This window comes from Rhincodon typus, chromosome 20 (genome assembly GCF_021869965.1).
Source record: "Rhincodon typus isolate 14 chromosome 20, sRhiTyp1.1, whole genome shotgun sequence".
NCBI classification, from domain to species: domain Eukaryota; kingdom Metazoa; phylum Chordata; class Chondrichthyes; order Orectolobiformes; family Rhincodontidae; genus Rhincodon; species Rhincodon typus.
The window spans coordinates 24,367,489-24,388,772 of NC_063351.1; the positions used below are offsets into that span (position 1 = coordinate 24,367,489).

Sequence of the window (21,284 nt, forward strand, 5' to 3'; positions counted from 1 at the left end):
AAGTATACACAGAAGTATACACAGAAGTATACACAGAAGTATACACAAAATACTGATTCTCACTTTCACAAATTTAGATCAATGTCTAGCTATTTTACTCCCCTTAAATTAGTCAATTTAACCATCATCTAAAGCCAGATCCAAACATTAACTTCCACAGGAACTTACAATTAGATCGGAATCACGTCCCATGGAGATGACTGTTCTGTTTACAGTTCTCAGTAGCTTCTCCATAATGAGCTGGACATGTCGCTGAGTTGGTCCCTAGGATAGAAATCAATCAATGGAGGCTGTTACTAACAACAATGAATATCATTGAAATCCATTTACATTGTGAAAAACATCGATTATAATTACATTTCAAGGTCAAGATAACAGAATTAACATAAGAGGTTAAGAGGTGACCTTATAAAGGCTTACAAAATAATGAAAGGTATAGATAGAGTTAATGATAGTTATCTTTTCCCTGAGTTGGGGAATTTCAAGACTAGGGCAAGTATTTTTAAGGTGAGAGGAGTGAGATTTAAAAAAGACATGAGAATTTTTGTTTTACACAGAGGGTGGTATGCATGTGAAATGAACTTCCTGGTGAAGTGGTGGATTTGGGTACAATTACAATGTTTAAAAATATATAAATAGGAAAGATTTGGACGGATATGGGCCAGGATAAGACAAGTAGGACTGGTTTTGTTTGGGATCATGTTTGGCATGGTCTGGTTGGACTGAAGGGTCTGTTTCCATGCTGTATGACTCTTATAATAGTTACCACTAAAGAAATAAATATTACTGTCCAACTTTCACTTTTACAGTCAACAAAGAAATTAGTCATGCCAACAGTGATGCTAAATATGCAATATGTGGACCTTTTGGAAGTTTTCTGAAAGTACAATGGAAATACCCAGAAATGGTGAAATATTAACTCAAATTGGGCATATTCATTTGTCCACAGGAACTAAATCCAAATAAACAGGTGTTTTCCCAGACCTCACCAAGCACAAAGCCTTAAGTAGTCACTGGTAGGTAGTCTGGTCTGCATCATTTTCCATTCTTTACATCTGAAATGGAAAACTCCACAGAAGGTGAGGTAATAACGTACCAAAGTTGTTTCTAGATGTTAAGATTACCGGGCATTTGGATGATCTGCATCAATCTATGCATTAATTCACCCTTCAGATGTATCAAAAATTATACTTTTATAGCCTTAAGGTTACAAGATGCTTCATGAAGGCAAAATCAAAAAATCCCAATTTTTATTCAATTGAAGAATACATCATTATTCCAGTTTCATTCTCGTAACTCAAATAAATGCACATATGCAAATTGTGACCTTTGCCTACCCTAGTAAAAATAAAAGCCTTCATGCTGGGTCAGAGAATTAATTGAAGAGGAAGTTAAGAGATCTGACAGCATTTAAACATGTAAAAACAAAGAAGCTGCAGGCTGATGTGGTTTGTTTTAACAGTGGAGGAATTATGGCTAGAGCAAAAGACATTGGAATCATCAATGAAACAGCTCTACTCATGATCTTCTAATTCAGTACAGGGAAGATCACTACTCAAACATCTCAAGATGATTGTCAGAGAACACTCCCTTAAGAAACTCCTGCAGCTTGCTCCATTCTCTGTTGAATGAAAAACCACAAGTAGCTCCCTTTACATCAGGTATGACTGCAACTAAGGCAGATACATTATTATTAGCATGCTAATGAGTCATTTTGGAACAATTGTCACCAGCGTGAAAGACCCAGTGATAGAACAAATCAGATTTAACATGCAAACTGAATTTGTCTTGAAATTTATTTTAAAAAAAAAAAAAATCAATAGAATTTTCCCAAAATATGGGAGGTTTCAGGCTGCAGGAGACTGGGAATCATGTGAAGGCAGCAAGGCACAATATGCCTCAAAAAAAGGTGTATACAGAATGCCAAGGAGGTATTCATCTAGTATTCAGTAAGCTAGCCCAAACAGCTGTACCAAACTAGGAGCAAATTTGAAAAAAGGCCATTTGATAGACATACCAACAACTTCCCCACTGTGCTTCAATTAATTTGGCTCCAAACCACTGTGTGGACCAAGCAAGACTATGATACTATGATCATGTGGCTAAAAACGGCTTGGGAGGAGGGAGAACATCTTATTAATCCACAGCAGAGACCAGTAAGGTAATATGGAACTGGCTACAACACAGAGGAGACATACCCAGCCAAAAGAAAACACCCTGCCTAACACAAAAGGCCAACTCATGGAGTGAGAAAGGATCAAGGATTATATTTCTTCTCTACAAGTGCTTGGACATAATTTCATCTGAAAAGCCAAAAATTTCCAACCATCAATTTATTTCAAAGAAGCAAGAGAATTCTTCAGACCTGCAACACTTGTCAACATCCATCATAAAGGACTGGTTAAAAGTAAGTGACGTTTTTTTCTTACTCTGCGAGTGGTCTCAGCATTTGTTCCATCTCTTGAAATCACCTTTTCTTGTTTTTTTTTAAATGGAGGGCTGTCCGATGCATTAATACCAGGAGTTGTGAAAATAAATGTTTAATCTTTCTTCATTTTAAACTTATAAGAAAGGCTGTGTGTGTCTGTTCTTGAACACCATGACACCATGCAGTCAGCCAAGAGGTAAGAAAGGCAAGTTATCCCACCATCACTCCCTATCTATAATGACAACTGAAAAGCAGCAAGGCCTCTGGAACGGGTGGAATCCCTGCTGAAATTCTGAAACACTGCGCACATACACATTATCCCTAATTACACTAATACAAATGAAGCTGAAGGCAGCCATATAAATTAACCACAAACCTTTTGAAGAAGAATAATTCTTATAGTTGCTACGTGTTGTTAACCATGCAGACTTACTCAGATAGCTGCCGCAACACATGTCATTACATTACTTTGTGATATTATTTATACAATTTAAAAAAGTGAGAATAATAGCAAGCACGACAATGTGCTTCTGGCACAGTTGAACAACTTTATGTCTGGCCCTTATTTGGGAAGAAGAGTACATGCCAGGTGACCCAAGGGATGCTCTGATTGTGACTATTTTCAAATCCAACTGTGGTAACTATAGAGGATCCTCGTGCTGTTTGTCACAGGGAAGATCATTTCAAGGAACCTTATCAGCTACCTCCTCCCAATAGTAGAGGATCACCTCCCAGAGTCACAGCGCACTTTTCATATATTGGAAGGTGACACGAGTATGATCATTACTGCATGGAAAATTCAAGAAAACATACAAGGAATAGCACCTACCACTATGCACATTTTGTTTTTATCACATAAAAGCCTCTGACTCTGCCAATCATATTGGCTAACAAAGGACTCCCCTTACATTTGGCTGCCTCAGAAATTTGTCACATTCTACCATTCACTCCACAATACAGAGAAGTTGTATCGTGACCTTTGCGTCCAACAAAAGGAAGGCGGTGGTATAGTAATAACATCACTGGGCTAGTGATCCAGCAGCCTAGGTTAATGTCTTGGGGAAATGGGTTCAAATCCCACCACTGCACATGGTGAAGCTTGAATTCAATAAAATATAATGTAATGCAGAGTTCCCTTTAACATCATTTGGGGACTTATCCAATAATAAAAGTTGCCCCACAGACTAATCAAGAAACACCTGATATTGTCAGTAAGAAATTACTCCGACAGTATGACTATGCCCGAACACCAAAGTTCCTGGGTATGTCCTGTCCCAAAGGAAGGGTAAACCCACTAGACAGGGCAGAACGTGGTATAGCACAAGACCATGTGACACAAGAGCAGAAGTAGACCATTCAAGCTATCAAGTCTGCTCTGCGATTCAATGTGATCATGACTGAACTAATAATTCTTAACTATTAATTCATTTACTGATTAAAAATCTGTCTACCTCAGCCTCAGAAATACTTAAAAAAAACAAAGTTCAGTTCTGAGGAAGGGTCTCCGGACCTGAAACGCTAACTCTATTTTTTCCTTCACAAATGCTGCCAGAGATGCTGAGCTTTTCCAGCAACTTTGCTTTTGTTCCTGATTTACAGCATCTGCAGTTCTTTCGGTTTTTACTCAGAAATACTTAACAACCTAGCCTTGACAGTCCACTGTGGAAAAGAATTCCACAGATTCACTATCCTCAAGAGATGAAATTCCTCCTTGTCTGTCTTAAATGAGCAACTTCTTATTCTGAGATCATGCCCTCTGGTCCTCTACCCTCCCACTAGGAGAAACAACGTTTTTGCATTTGCCCTGTCAAGCCCCTAAGAATCTTGCATGTTTAAATAAGGTCACCTCTCCTTCTTTAATCCAGCAAATATACATCCAATTTACTCAATCACCCCTCAAAGAATAGCCCCTCCGTATTTAGTCGCCGTACCTCCATATCAGCCTAGTGAATATTCTCTAGTGTTTTTTAGATAAGGAGCCCAAAATTTTGACCCTGCAGCATTTTAGCAAAGCCTTATTACTTATACATCCAATTCACTTTGAAATTCTATTTGCCTTCCTTATTACCCATCGAAGTTGGATGCTAGTTTTAGTGATTTACGCACAGATTCCCAAATCCTTCTATACTACAGTTCTTTTTCCTGCACTTAAACAATATTCAGCTCCTCTATTCTTCCTGCCAAAAAGCATAACCTCACATTTTCTATTTCTGCCAAGTTTTTGCCCAATCACTTAATCAGACTTAATCCCCTCCGCAGACTCTTTGTTCATCCTCACCACTTGTCTTCCCACCTATTTTTGTGTCATCCATAAATCCATGTAATACATTCACTTTTTTCATAAATATTGTAAAGAAATGTCGTCCCAGCACTCATCCCTATGGAATTCCACCAGTTCAGATTGCCATCCCAAAAATGCCTCCTAATCCCAACTCTGACTGCTATCAGCTAATGAATCTTCTATCCATGCTGATAAACTAACTTTAGCAACATTGGATCGTACCTTACTAAGTAGCCTCATGCATGGTATCTTATCAAATGCCTTCTGAAAATTCAAATATGTTAAATACACTGTTTCCCCTTTATCTATTCTGCATGTCACCTCCTCAAATAAATCTAGTCAATTTGTCCATCATGATTTCCCCTTCATGAAGCTGAACGGTTGGGACAGAGTTGTCCTGGGAATCCTCAGCATTGATTCAAAATCCACTGAACTCTCATTGCATCTGGTCAAAAATTGAAACATAATCCTTCTACTGATTGTCACCAACTGTTCCCCCAATCTCAGTCTATGATCAGTGCTCCTCTGTGTTGAGTACCACAGAGAGTGCGAGGGTGCAGAATATACATTGATGGGGGGCTTCAATGTCAGTCACCAAGAGTGGCTTAATAGCACCAACACTGAACGAACTGGCCGAGTCCTAAAGGACATACTTAATAGATAGGGTCTGTGGCAAGTGATAGTGCAACCAAAGAAAAAAAAATCTACTTGACCTCAAGCTCACCAATCTACCCATTCATGACAACATCAGTAAGAATGTCCACTGCATAGATCTTACAGAGATGTCCCATCTTCACATTGAGTACACATTTCACTGAATTGTGTGGCACTACCACTATACAATATGGTACCGAATTTAAATGATCTACCAAAACATGAGACCCTGTGGACCATCAGGAACAGAAGTGTATTTGTTTTTAAGCTCATGACATGGCACATCTCCACTCTACCACTATCAAGTTTGGAGCAATACTTCTCTAATTTTGTTTTTCAGTGTGTGCAGACCTCCAAAATCCGTGTGAAGTATCGAATTCCAAATCAGAAGTCAATGCGCACATACCAGTCACACCAATCAGCATGGATAGAACCTCGGAGTTACTTCAGATTACCCGCAGGAAATCAACCTTAATTCAATTGGAATCCAGGAGGACATACCAGAAGTAGCCACAGACATGCATAAAAGTGAGATATTAACCTGGTGAAGCTACAACACAAAACTACTTACATGACAAACTGTGGAAGCAGTTTGCAGTAGACAGGATTAAGCAATCACCAAAAAAAAAGTTCAGACCCAAGCTCTGCAATCCTACTACATCCCTATCATGAATGATGGCAGACAATTAAATGACCAATTCGGGGTGGAAACACCACAAATATCTCAATCCTTAATGACAGGGGAGCCCAACATATCAGTGCAAAAGACAAAGCTGAATTATCTGCATCCATCTTTAGTCAGAAGTGCTGAGTGCATGACCGACCTCGGCCTCCTCGAGGGGTCACAAATGCAAATCTTCAACCCATTTGACACATTCCACATAACATCAAGAAATATTTAAGGCAATGAAAACTGTGAAGGCTACGGCACTGTCAACATTCCAACAACTGTACTGCGGACAAGTGCTCCAGAACTAGCCCTGGCTCTTAACAAGCTGAACTAGTACAATTGCAACAGTGGCACCAAACCCGACTATGTGGAACATTGCCCAGATATATCCTGTGAGCAAAAAGCACAACACGTTCAATCCTGTCAATTACTGCTCTGTCAGTCTACTCTCATTCATCAGCAAAGTGATGGAAGGGGTCAGCAACCATGTTTTCAAGTGGCACTTGCAAAGTAACAACCTGTTCAAAGACATTTAGTTTGGGTTCTGCCAGGCTTACTTGGTTCATGAACTCCTCACAGCCATAGTCCAAACATGGACAAGAGAGCTCAACTCCAAGTGAGGAAAAGAGTAACTGTCCTCGATACCAAGACAGTATTTGACTGAGTGTGACATCGCAGAGCGTCAGCAAAACAAGAGTCAATAGGAATCAGAGGAAAACCCTCTACTGGTTGCAGTCAAATCTAACAAAGAAAAACGGTTGCGGTTACTGGTGTCTGGAATTAGTTATTTTAAAAGTCGGGTTTGTAATCACTGGAGTAATTCTGAGGGTAATAATGTATTTTAATTGTAAGGACAAAGTCACCAAAGTTTCACCAGACCATAGGGCTGTTAGCTTATTAGAGAGACAAAACTGGTGGTGGTTTAACCTGAAGATCACCACAATTCAGGTGAGGGGAGAGGTTGAGAAGGAGAGGCCTTCATGGTAACTTCAGTTGGTGCAGGAATTGAACCTATTTGTTGGTATCATTCTGCATCACAAACCAGCCATCCAACCAACTGAGCTAACCAACCCCCATTTGTGAATTCAGGAACAGGGAGGCTGATTTGATTTGGCTGATTGTCACTATATCATAACACTTCCACCATATGGTCAGAAGTGTAAAAGTTCAGCACTAGTCACATCGCCTCAGATGCTGAAACAAATACAGAAATTGCAGGAGAAATTCAGCAGGTCTGGGCAGCATCTTTACAGAGAGAAACAGGGTTTAACATTTCAAATCCAAAGGCTCACCAAATCTTGGTATGACATACCAGCCAGTGCTTTGAACTCTAGCTTATAGTTTTGAGACTTTCATACCCAGTCCATCAATTGGCTATGAGGTTTTGTGATACTTGGACTTTATTAGCTTCATTCAGAAGAATGCTGTCTCTCAGAGGTGTGTGGAATACAAGGAAGCTTTTACTTTAAAAGCACAGGACAATAGAAAGGGGTATTCTTCTCTGTTTACCAGTCATCAAAAATTGTTATTCCTTGATCTGACTTTCAGGTCAATATTTTGCATAGTAATTATGCCCATATCAACTCCACTGCTTTGTAATCAAACATGACGGAATTTGGTAGCTAAAGTCTATTTTAAGATCTGAATTTGAAACAAGCATGATAATTTATTGTAACAACATGTTCTATAATGTACACTCATGAACCAGATGGATTTTTCTGACAATCGATAATAATCGTTAGACTCTTAATTCCAGATTTTTAGTGAATTCAAATTCCATCATCTGAGGCGGTAGGATTCAAACCCCAGTCCACAGAACATTACCTAGGTCTCTGAATTAACGGGACAGCAATAACACCATCAAGCCATCGCCTCCCCTTCTGGTTGTGCAACTTCCAGAAGAAGTCATGATGATTGTTGTACATGCAACAGAAGAATGAAGTAAGCAATGAGAATAACTGCCAGTTACTACACACTGAAGACCACAGGTCTAGAATAGCAGGTGAAAGGAGTACTGGGAGATAGTATTATCTCAAAAAGCAGGAAAGAAATACCCAGAGACTGTTAGCATCACCTAGAAGAACAGGTGATGGAGTACCTAGAAATCGTGGGTGTCATCTAGAAAAGTGGGCAAAAGAGACAGTTGGTATCATCTAGAAAAGTTTGTGTAAAAGAACTCAACGACAGTCAACATCATCTTACCTGGGAGTCGGACAGCCATTCAGCCTGTAGGGAGCAGCTCACATTCCGTATATTTAAACTGTGGGCAAGTCTCAAGGTCTACACAACTTACCTAAGAGTCAAACATAACTTGGATCTATGAAGGAGTAGCTCAGATTGGGAGACCATAAATTATGGGCAAGTCTGGAAACCCAGACCACTCACCTGGGAGAGGCACACAATTCAGCTGCCTGGAACAAGTCCATGTCATGGTTCAAGTGGAAAAAAAACACTGGTAGCAATATAGAAAATCTGGAAGGTCACTGATTGGTAAGAAACTGCAATTAGGGACTATCTTTAAATTGTTGTAAATTAGAAAAATATACTTTTTTCTTTTAAAAGAAGAACCTGTTCTTTGATTTAACTAATAAGCATCAGAAAACAAAGATATCAGTGTGAATATAATAGTGTAATACAAGTAATCTCAAGTAGATTAGTAACATTGCTCCAAAATTAACTGAGCAATAGGAAACAGAGCATTGTGGTCTGGAGGAGAATCCCTACAGTGTGGAAGTTGTTGTAGAGTTCCCCAGAGATCAATTCTGGGGCCTTTGCTTTTCCCAATTTTTATACAAAAATGATCCAGATCTTGGTGCACAGATACACAATTTCAAAGTGTGCAATAATACAAAAACTTGAAGGAATTATAAACTGTGAAGAACAATGTAGATCTCAAAAGAACAGATAATTTTGTGGCATGAGCAGACAGGTAGTAGAAGTTTAAGTGATATATTTTGACAGGAAGAACATGGACAGACAGCATAAAACAGGGGTTACAGTACTTAATGGGGTGCAGGAACACAGGGACCAGTGTGTATGGGTGGTTTGATGATTGAAGGTGGCAGGACAGATGGAGAGAACAGTCAATAATGCATACTGTAGTAACTGTAAGAAGGTCATCCAGGTGGACCTCATAAAATAAGTTCCCTGATAGGGGCTGTTAACCTGATCCAAATCAGGGAGCACTGGGTGACAGATATAAATAGGAGTGTCAGAGGTTATGTTCACTCAGAGCTGGCTCTAAGGAAGCCAGACCTGTGTCAAGTATTACGCATGTGTAAATAAAGGGTGACTCGGTGACAGACACACTGGCCTTTGTGGAGTTATTTCAGTGGCGACGAGGAGGGAAAAAAAAAAATTCATGAAGAAATTTGCTCACAACACTTGCCTTGGAGTTGGGGTAACCATTTCTGGCATCATGCCCTTATTTGTGAAGCTTGACTCATTTGAAGCAATCTAGGCTCAGTATTGGGAAAGGATGCATTATTTTTTCCAGGCAGCTGACATTTGTCAGGATTTTAAACAAACATTAAACTGCTTCTCACAGCTGAATAAATACACAACCCTTCGCACAGAGGAATTATACACAAAACTGGCAGGGGAGGGGTTCTGTCCTTCACGAAGCTGGACTAGAGCCATGCACACCTGCAACTGCAGATAGATGAGAATTCCCAGAAGTATCCTATTATTAATACCATAAGGGTTTGCACAATGTACAAGATTGTCATTTGGGATATCATAAGCCTGTGCCATTTTTCAGCAGATGATGCAGAACATTTTAGAAAGTCTACTCCATGTCGTCATTTAACTGAGTAATGTACTAATAACCGGGAAGACCAATAAAGAGCCCTTACAGAACTTGGACATAGCCCTTAAGGGTTTCTCCAAGGTGGACATACATCTTAGAAGGGAAAAATGTGCGCTCCAGGCACCACAAGTGACATATATGGGCTAAAGAGTCATCAAGACTGGGTTACACTCATTGTAAGAAAGAAGTGAGGGCACTCAAAGGAACCCCAGCTCCCCCATCTTTACCGAAACGTAGGTATTTTCTTGAGCTGGTGAATTATTATGCAAAGTTCATATGCAACCTGACCTCCATTTTGGCACCCTTACATTTGCAATTGAACAAGGTTCAGCTTTGGAAATGTCTAGCCTTTAGGGAAGTGAAGCAGCAGATCCAATTTTAGCCAAACCAGAACAGCTGTTGTTGATGGGGGAAACAAAAGGGTCATCACAACCAGAATTGAAACATTTCTCGACCTGGTGAGACCAGATCAATTTAGAGGACAGCATTTTATTATGGGGAGCAAACGTGAATGTCCCAAGCAAAGGCTACAGCCAGATACTGGTTGAACGCTGCCAGGGTCATCTATGGGTGCCCAAAATGAAGATGTTGGCAAGAAGTTATGTCTGATGCCCAGGACTGGATGCAGAAATAGCCATGTTGGTGGGACACTGCCAACAAGGACAAAAATTACCGCAGAAGCTCCCTCACATTCATGGGAATGGCCAGGTAAAACCTGGACTCAGGTACATGTCAACTATGGGCCTCAATGTCTCAATGTTCACAGTCATTGTGGACACCCACTCAAAGTGGTTGGAAGTGCATAGAGTTCATTTGTTAACCACGGGAACAAGGTTAGAAAAGCTGCAAGCATCTTTAGCAATACAGGGGCCTGGAAGCATTGGTCAGAGGCAACAGACCATCATTTACCAGCAGGGAATTTGATTATTTCCTATAGTCGAATGACATTTGGCAAATAGGACAGCTCTGTACCATCCATCATCCAATGGTCTGGTGGAAAAAGCAGTCCAAACTTTGAAGGTAAGGTGAAAGAAACAGCCTACATCTTGACTCAATACCAAATTGTCCTGGTTCCTATTTGATTATCAGACCATCCCTCATGCAATGATAGGGACAACTCCAGCAGAGCTGCTAATGGAAAGGAGACTCTGCACCAGGTTAAATCAGTTCTTCCCAGACCTCTGCGGAAAGGGGATTGAAACATCATCAGGAATGCCAATGCCTGACACAAGACTCTGTTATGTGAGAGAGATAGTTTACTTCAGGGAACAAAGTTTGGTGCCGAAACCACGGAACGGCCTTGTATGGGTAACAGCCATAGTCAACTGAGATCAGGTCCCATAAAATACAAAGTTTAGGCGGGTGAACCAGTCCTGAACAAGTATGTGGACCACATGAAAGCTGCAAACTCGCAAATGAGGCAGGAGCAAACATACCCAGCCCCACAGAGCAGCCATAAAGGCTGTCAGAGTCCAGGGGCTCTCCCCCTCCACATAGGATCGAAGAAACCTCAGAGGCTGAGGTGCACACAGCAGATATCACAGTCTCGACACCTTTACTGCCTGAAGAAGACAATGTATTTCTTCTGAGAGACTGCAGGCATGAGAGGCAGGCTACTTCCCAGTACACGCTGCTCATATCCGAGACTGAGTCACAGGAACTCGACCCAGTGCAAAAGCCCTCAGGACAGGCTATTATAAAAAGAACAGACCTTATGTCCCCAGACTTTGAGGGGGGAAAAGAGATGTAGTGATTATAACATGGTCAGGCAGGTGGATACAAGTTCCCTGACTGGGCTGCTAACCTGGCCCAATCAAGGAGCCCTGGCTGACAGATATAAACAAGAGTGTCAGAGGTTCTGTTCACTAAGAGCTGAGGAAGCCGGACCAATGTCAAGTACTATGCACATGTAAATAAAGGATGACTTGGTGACGGGAATAACAGCCTCTGTGGAGTTATTTCACATGCATTAATCCAGGCTTTATTAATAATGGTAGAGAGTACAAATGCAAGGTTATGCTGAACATCTGCAAGACATTCGATAGACTTCACTTGGAGTATATTCATTGTTTCCGTGCTGTACGTCTCTTTGACACTGACTCTTCAGTCCAACTTATTCATGCTGACCAGATTTCCTAAATTAATCCGGTTCCATTTGCCAGCATCATGCCCATACCTACCTATTCATAGAGCCAAAGAGATGTCTTTTAAATGTTGTAATTGTACTAGCCTCCACCACTTCCTCTAGCAGTTCATTCCATACACACACCACCCTCTGCTTGAAAAGTTTGCCCTTTAGGTCAAATTTAAATCTTTCCTCTCTTAAACATATGCCCTCTAGTTTTGTACTCCCCCACCCTGGGGAAAAGGCCTTATCTATTCACCCTATCCATGCCCCTCATGAATTTATAAACTTCTATAAAGTCACCCCTCAGCTTCTGACAATCAAGCAAAAATAGCACCAGCCTATTCAGCCTCTCACTATGGCTCAAACCTGGCAACATCCTTGTAATCTTTTCAAGTTTCACAACATCTTTCCTCTGGAAGGGTGACCAGAGTTGAACACAGTACGGGGGTTCTGCTTTAACGTGTTCCGGCAACACATTTGGCTACAACTCTATTCCATCGAGTTAGCATCTTCCTGTCAGGAGCCCTTTGCTAATGATACCTAGAACGTATTTGTACAGTGCTGTGATTCTGAGAGGCCCAGAGAAATTCTCCTTGTCAGCTTTCATTAAAACTGAAAAGTAAGAAGCCAGCAGGTCTGTTGTCAGGAAAATTAGGGCGTACGGGAGAGTGAAAAACGGTATATCTAACTTACCTTTAAAGAAAACATGGAGAGGCACAGGACCTAGGTACAACAGAAGGTTCCAGCAGCCTATTTAAGTAATTAGACAGATCATGGTTGACTTATGTTTCAACTTGATTTTCCCACCCTTGCTCCATACCCCTTGTGATGTGATGATAAGATCGCTGAAGGAGTCTGAGTTGCCATGGCAACATACACATGTATAGGTCGCAATCTGAATAGTGGCAGTACAATTTCTCATGTTCTTTTAGTCACACAGCTGACCAACAACCGCTCCCAATCTTACAGTCTGCTACTGGGAGTATTGTAAGGATGTGCCGGTTGATACTCTATCTTTTTAGTCACAATGGCCTTCCCTAGCCATTGAGTTCTAAGGCAGGACTTGAATCTTCTCGCTTACAAAGACTGACAACATTCACAACCTCAGGATGTTACAAAGAGCTTGACTGTCATTGAAGTATTTTTGAAGTGCAATCAATGTAGAAAATACAGCAGCTAATTTTCACACAACACTCTCCCACAAGCAACAATGTGATTGTGGGACAATGACAATGTCAGACAATGTCATTGTGTTGCTGACTAAGGGATAAGTACTGACCAGGGCACCTGGGTAACTGTCCTGCATTTTGTCGAAATAGTGAGGACAATTGTGTCAATCCAAGAAGGAGCTGCGAAGCCGCTGACACAGTTGGTCCAACCACTCTGAACAGCTGCTGACAGTAGGACTATCCTTTGTGTTACACTTTTTTGGTGGTCTGCCCCTAGCCCTGTTTTTCACATAGGCCCAGTTATTTATAGAGCACGATTTTCTGTAACACCATGTTGTGTTGGAACACAAATACTGCGTTATAGCAGAACCCCCTGTATTCTAAAAGTGGCCTAATCAATGTCCTGTACAACTGAACATAACCTCCCAACTGCTATACTCATTGCAATGACCAATAAAGGCAAGCGTACAAATGCCTTCTTCACTATCCTGTTTACCTGCAACTCCACTTTCAAAGAACTATGAACCTGCACTCCAAGGTCTCTTTGTTCGGCAGGACTTTACCATTAAGTGTATAAGTCCTGCCCCGATTTGCCCTACCGAAATGTAGCACTTCACATTTAACTAGATTAAACTCCATCTGCCATCGACCCATCTGATCAAGGTCCCGTTGAACTCGGAGGTAATTTTTCTTGGGTGTCCACTACATCTCCAATTTTGGTGTTACCTGCAAACTTATTAGCCTCCTATATTCACATCCAAATCATTTATATAAATAACAAAAAACAGTGGGGACCCAGCACTGATGCTTATGGCACACGGCTGGTCATAGGCCTCCAATCTGAAAAACAACCCTCCACCACCACCCTCTATTTCCTACCTTCAAGCCAATTTTATACACTGTAAAAACATCTGGGCACAACACTAATAGGAAGGATATGAACACACCAGAGAGGGTGCAGAAGAGATTTACAAAAACAATTCGAGGAATGACAAACTTCCGTTATGAGGATAGATGGAAGAAGTTCAGACTGTTATCCTTGGAGAGAAGGCAGCTAAGAGGAAATCTGATAGAAATTTTCAAAATCATGAAAAACCCAGATAAAGCAGATTGGGAAAAACTGTTCCCACTTGTCACAGAACCATGAATAAGATGACACAAATTTCAAGTGATTTACAAATGTAGTGTGATGTGAGAAAAAAACCTTCACATAAAAAGCAGTTCAGGTCTGGATTGCACTGTTTGGAAGTATGGCGTTGCAGTTTCGACTGAAGAAATTATGAGGGCGCTAGATGATTATTTGAATAGAAAAAGTGTGTAAAGTTATGGAGAAAACAAGGTGAATAGCATTAAATGATGGTGTTCGTTTACAGCTGATGCAGACATGATCAGCCGAATGATCTCCTTCTACACAGTAATAAAAGTGTGATTCCATTTCAAACTTCACCACATTCATTTAAAAAGCTAAATTCCCCACTCTCATCTCAACCATACAGCTTTGGTTTGCAAGCAATGATTGTATCAGTCCAGGTCATTGTCGACTCCTTCTTTGAGGCATACGAGGAAACCGGTCTTTCACAAAACACCCAGAAAATTAAATAAAAACGTATTGAACTGTGGATGCTGAAAATCAGAAATACAAATTGAAATTGCTGGAAAAGAACAGTTCTGAGGAAGGGTCACTCAACCTGAAACATTAACACTAATTTCTCTCCACAGATGCTGCCAGACCTGTTGAGCTTTTCCATTAATTTGTTTTTGTGACCCAGAAAACTAAAGTCATCTTCCAACCAGCTCTCTCAGCACAACAACTTGTTCAACAGTCAAATATCCTTCAATTCATTGGAGATCTTGGATTGTGATAGATCTAAACTACAAAAGCTCATGTGAAAAGGCACTGGACTCTGGGCAGACTTCATCAGGTATGAGTAGAGTAGAAGTCAAAGACTGGAGGACGTGCAAATGCAACTCATTTACCCAACCTTCAAACACTAACCATCCTGCATGCGACAGTCTACAAAGCACTGGACATCACAGAACTCAATCAAGCTGAGTGGAAGTAGGCCATCCTTGATCCTGAAGAGACTGCCTAAAAAGTAGGAGCAAGCAAAGAGACCAATGACTGCTTGAAGGAGAAGTCGAAGGAAAGTATTGAGCATGTTCCTGTGTTGCTATTCTCTGATGACTGCTGTCTACATGTTGCTGCAATAACAGCTTTGGGGACTTTTGCTTGATAAAATTAATGTGATAGAACTCTTTTCTGAGGAATGCAATTAATAAACTTTGGCATGACAGATTCTGCATATGAAGAAAATAAGCAATTAAAATGGAGAAATGCATAAGTAATGAGAACAAAGAAAACTGACTGCTTCTATTAATAATTATAGCAGTCAGACAACGAGCACAACAGACAAAAAGTCTAACGATATGTGAAACAAATAAATTTAAACAGTAATACTGTATTTTAGCATTTAAAAATCCATATTGAAACATCCAATAAAAAGTTAAGTGACAAACAGGATAAAACTACAAACCACATCTTTCCTGTAGAGTACTTCCAAAATGTTGCTAAGCAGATGGCAGCATGCCTTCAATTCCTCTTGTTTCTCCAAATGATACTTTAGTTGTTCAGTCATCATTGGTAGAAGGATGTCTCTGCAGTCTAGGTACAGTGAGTGGAACCATTCAGAATAATACAAAACTCTTATTAGGAAATAAACAGTTTAATTTTTTCACTATGTTGTTTCTTAAACCCAAAAAACACCCACACTGCAAATGAATTTGTGTCAACGTAAAAATCATCCTCGTAATAAATAACTATATATCAACCCAATGAAAATTTAAAATTTACTTCATTTGGGATTATAAGTAAGAGAAAAAATGACCAGATAACTCTAAGACTCTATACAGAAACAGTACTTGTAATGTTGTCATGTTGACTTCATTTTTTTTTAAAAAATTAATCCATTCACAGAATGTGACGCCAATTTTAGACCACGGTGAGTCACCACTGCAATCTATGTGGTATAAATGCATTCACATTACTATTAAGTAGGGAATTACAGGATGTTGACCAATTAATCATTAAGGAAAGATGATACAATTCCAAGTCAAGATGGCATGGGACTTTGAGGCAAACTTTATATTCTTATATGTCACGTGGCCAGTGCTTTTTCTCCTCAGTGATAGGGGTGCAGGTTTGAAAGGTTACGTCAAAGGAGTCTCAGTGTGTGGTTCCTTTGCATGGTGTGGATAGAGCACATGGCTGCCAAAATACACCGGTCATAGATAGGGTGCCATTCTTTTGAGCTGCTTATTCTTTGATTGTGCTACAGTTTCTGCACTCATCCAGGAAATTGGGCATACTCCATCACACTCCCCGATTGTGCCTTGTGGAACACATGGCTTTGGAGAGTCAGATACTAGCCATAGAATTCCCAGCCTCTAATGTGCCCTTGTATTTAAAGTCATATTGGACACAAAAGATTAGCTTGGTTCTCTCTCCACAGATGCTGATAGACCCACTGTGACTCTGCAGCACTTCATGTTTTTATTTTAAGTGGTTGGTCCATTTGAATTTCTGCTGAAAGATAACCCCAGCAACGGTAAGACCATTGAATATTAAGGTGAGATGGTTGGCTCCTCTCTTGTTAAAAATGGTCATTATCGATGTGTGTGGAGCAAACATTACTTACTGATTGCAAACCTGAATGCTGTGCAAGTCTTTTCTCATGCAAGTTGTTCCTGTGTCAATATCTGAGAAGTTGGGAATTGTACTGAATTCTGCAATCATCAGTAAACAGTTCCACTTCCTATGAGGAACACCGGCAGCAATGTCCCGAGGTTCTGAAAACAGGCCTCCGAAAAAAAACCATAATCATCTTCCTTTATGCTCACTATAACTCCATTCAGTGGGGACATATCTCCTTTAACTTCAGCGACTGAATTTTATTCGGGCTTCTTGATACCACAGGGAGAGAGAGACGGAGAAGCTGAATAGGCTGGGGATATTTTCCCTGGAGCATCAGAGGCTGAGGAGTGACCTTATAAAGGTTTATAAAATCAAGAGCGGCATGGATAGGGTAAATAGACAAGGTCTTTTCCCTGGGATGGGGGAAGTCCAAAACTAGAAGCTATTGGTTTAAGGTGAGAGGGAAAGATTTTAAAGGGACCTAAGGGGCAACTTTTTCATGCAGAGGGTGGTGAATGTGAGAAATGAGCTGCCAGAGGAAGTGGTGGAGGCTGGTACAATTACAACATTTAAAAGGCATCTGGATGCATGTGTGAACAGGAAGGGTTCAGAGGGACATGGACCAAAAGCTGGCAAATGGGTCTAGATTTATTCAGGAAACCTAGTTGGCATGGCCGAGTTGGACCAAAGGATCTGTTTCCATGTTGTACATTTCTATGACTATACGACTCTAAACGCTACCTTGATTTCCAGGGCAGTTACTTCCAACTGAACTCTCAAACTCAGCTTTTTAGACTAAATTTCAGCCAAGTCTCTAATGAGTCAGAAGCCTAGCATCCCTAGGGGAATTCAACCTGAACATCAGTAACCAGGTTATTCCTGGTATTCGTGTCACTTGATAGCACTGTGGGCAACAACCTCCATCATTTTGCTGATAATTGAGAGCAGAATGATGGGGTTGTAACTGAAAGCAATGAATTTACCCTGCTTTTGGAGACAGGGCATGCTTGGGTAGATGCTAGTATTGTGATCCTACTGGAGAAGCCTGGCTGGGAGTTGTGCTGTAGAACTAGTCTATCTTTATTTCTCAGCAAGAATCCTGTGAGAGCAATTTTTTTTTTTTTTTTTTTTTTTTAAAAATAGTATCCAGCACATTCAGACATTTCTTAAAACAAACTGCAGTGAATTAAATTGGCTGAAGACTGGCAATATTTGATGCTGGAGACCTCACGGGGAGGCCAAGATGGATCAACAACTTTTAGCTGAAGATACAAAGGACTACACAGTACAGAAAGAAAGCATTCACCTAACTCATCCATGCCAATGTTTATACTCCATGTGAGCCTGTTCCCATCTTTCCAAATTTAAATCTACCATCACAACTCTCTATTTTCTTATGCTTGTCTGGTTTTCCCCTTAAATGCATTACCATGGTCAGTTGATTTTGCATTGGCAAGACAAAGGAGCTGGTCATTGACTTCAGGAAGCGGGATGGATGACACACCTCTGTCTGCATCAGTGGTACTGATGTGGAAATGGTCAAGAGGGTCAAGTTCCTGGGAGTGACAATCAGCAATGATCGGTTCTGGTCCGCCCATGTTGATACTATGGTCAAGAAAGCACACCAACAACTCTACTTCCTCAGGAGACTAAGGAAATTCAGCATGCTCATAAAGACACTTACAAATTTTTATAGTTGCACCATAGAAAGATTCCGGTCTGGATCCATCACAGCCTGACATGGGTCTTCTCAAGACCACAAGAAACTACAGAAAGTCATGAACACAGCCCAGTCCATCACAGCTTCCCATCCACAGACTTCAACTATACTTCCTGCTGCATCGGGAAGGCAACCAAAATCAAAGACCCCTTGCGCCCCAGTTAGACTTTCTTCAAAATAAAAACCAAAAGAACTGCAGATGCTGTAAATCAGGAACAAAAACAAAGTTGCTGGAAAAGCTCAGCAGGTCTGGCAGCATCTGTGGAGGGTCCGGTGACCCTTCATCAGAACTTTCTTCAACCCTCTTCCATTGGGCAGAGGATATAAAACCTGAACGCACATACGAACAGATTCAATAACAGCTTCTTTCCCAGTGTTATCAGACCTTTGAATGGACCTCTTAAATGTTAATATTGATCTCTCACTGCAACTTTTCTGCAGCTGTAATACTGTATCCTGCACTCTGTTCTCTTATCCTGATGTGCTTGTACAGTATGATCTGCCTATAAAGCATGCAAGAGAACACTTTTCACTTTGCCTTGGTACACATGATAGTAATAAGTCAATTTTTTTTAATACTCCCTTTGCCTTGAGGTAAGACAAAGTATTCTAAAAATAGGGATGGGTCAAGTCACAATAAATACCCAGCTCAACACCACTATGGGATCAAAATGCCAACAAAGATAGAAACTCAAAAGAAACCTATTGACATCGCAAATGTCAGCATTAACACCTTTGCAGCATCTCAGAAAAAATAGCAGCTGTTTCTTGAAAAGCAGAGACAAAGATAATGCTGCTGTACAGAAGCAGAAAAGGACTATTTTACGCTAACAACTAAGCAGGATGCTGCTGCTTCCAAATAACATACAACATGGAGGGACAAAGATTAATCAGCCAAGGGAGGTTGGTATCTGGTAGTCAGCTACAGGATTCCTCGCTTGCACTTGACCTGATGCCAGGTGACTTATTAGAGGCTGGAGCCAAGGTTGAAAACTCACAGCATCGCACTGTCACATCTGAGCACCACTGCTCAGTCTGTTCTGCTGGTAGAACCGTTGCTGTTCCTTCCTTGACTGTTCTAAGAAAAAGCTCTCCCAATTTCAAAAGAAGTCCTCAGGTACGATCAAGGAAGATTTTGCACAGTCAGTGTAGCATGGTGTGCCTTTATTGTTTCCAGTGCCATTCTTCAAAATGTGTTAAAGAAAGAACTACTGGAAATAAGTAACGATGTTCAGCGTTTATTTGATGGGAAAAGGAACTTAAAAATCATAAATACTAACTGTTTTTCTCTCCCTCTGGACTCCCACTCCACCTACTGCTTACTCCGTTACCCACCCCATCACTTGTCTTCAGCATATATACCAACTTCTGCTGGCTACATTCAGTTCTCAAGACGACCAAACATTACCTCTGCTTTCTTTGCACAGATGTTGCCAGACCAGCTGAATTTCTCCAATTTAGGTTTTTGTTAATAGTTCATGAATTTTACACATGCATTTGGAAAGCATACTTTATTCAGCTCTGCACATTTCATGTCCTCACTGGACAGAAGGTATACTGTTCCACTGAGATAGCAGGTGATGATAAAGTTTCTTGCTTTGTATGATTGCTCTAGATTCAATGCTTACTCTTTCACTTGCCCCGTTACCATATGGCCAATCAAAAGAGAGACAAAGAAGAAACACCCAATCACCTAGGAGGTTTTCCTCTGACATCACACCTCAGCCCCGACAGGTAAAAACAGGTTGAAGGGGCTCTCTGTCCTTGAGTTTTTATTTCCCCCTGCCATTGCCTTTCACTCGGAGGGAGAACCTGCCATCCAGGTCTGCTGTCCCAGTCTGCTTTATTGTGATGCTCTCTTGCTGCATGTACTTCCCAGTTTTTGACAGGCCAACACTATTTAGCATGTCTTGGCAAGTTAGCACTTACTGTTAAGCCAACGCTTGTTTACACTTGACAGGTTGTATAGTTCAGAGGAGCTTATGCACCTTTTAGGCACAATTGTTCACAGCCCCAGAGATACCTGAAGGATTACCCCTCCCCACCCATCAAAAGATTACCTGACACCCTCCCCAATAAAAGGAACTACGATCTCTGAGGCCTCCTGGAACCATACCTTCAGGGGTACTACAGTCAAAGGGGGCGTCTGGCTATCCAAGAGAAATGCACTGAGGACAGGCATGCTCTTAACGGATTTAGTTTTTATTCTCTGGTTTCCAGACACCAGGGACTCCAAAATCTGATACCCTCGCTGCCTCTGGGTACTGCGCATTCCGCCAAATAAGGAGCTTCCCACATCCCACACTTGCAAATATTGGCAATATCGGAATGTGAGACTTCTTCGGACATTTGTGACACAGCAGAAACGTTCTACCTCATAGCAAAAACCAGGGCCCAAGTGACTAATTCCATTTTAAATTTTATGCAATAGTTTAGGCTGACTGGTTTTATTTGGAATAATTTACATGGGAATAGGAATACCCTAAATTTTGTTTCAATTGGAATTTAACAATATTACAATGTATAAAGTTAATATTAGTTAGCACCATAGACTGTGGTATAGGGAGTAAAACTAAACTCAGAATCCTCAGACAAACTGATTAGATATGTGCCTCTCCTCTCTGCCTCAGTGGCACTATTCCCATATTTATTCTAATGGCAGACTTTACTCTCGTGTCCTGCTGGATGTTCAATGGTAATATTATCGATTGAGTCAAGAACGAGTAACAAAGGGC

General features: G+C 40.8%; 1 protein-coding gene across 1 annotated transcript in view; it reads right to left on the bottom strand.

Moving 5' to 3' along the window:
- LOC109919487 (dedicator of cytokinesis protein 1-like) overlaps positions 1–21,284 on the bottom strand; it is a 344,368-nt gene that overhangs the window by 125,219 nt on the left and 197,865 nt on the right. Inside the window, exons 27-28 of the mRNA XM_048609182.1 lie at positions 15,673–15,800; positions 169–264 (exon numbers count right to left, since the gene is read on the bottom strand). Of these exons, the coding sequence (XP_048465139.1) occupies positions 169–264; positions 15,673–15,800 (224 nt within the window). The remainder of the gene's footprint in view (positions 1–168; positions 265–15,672; positions 15,801–21,284) is intronic.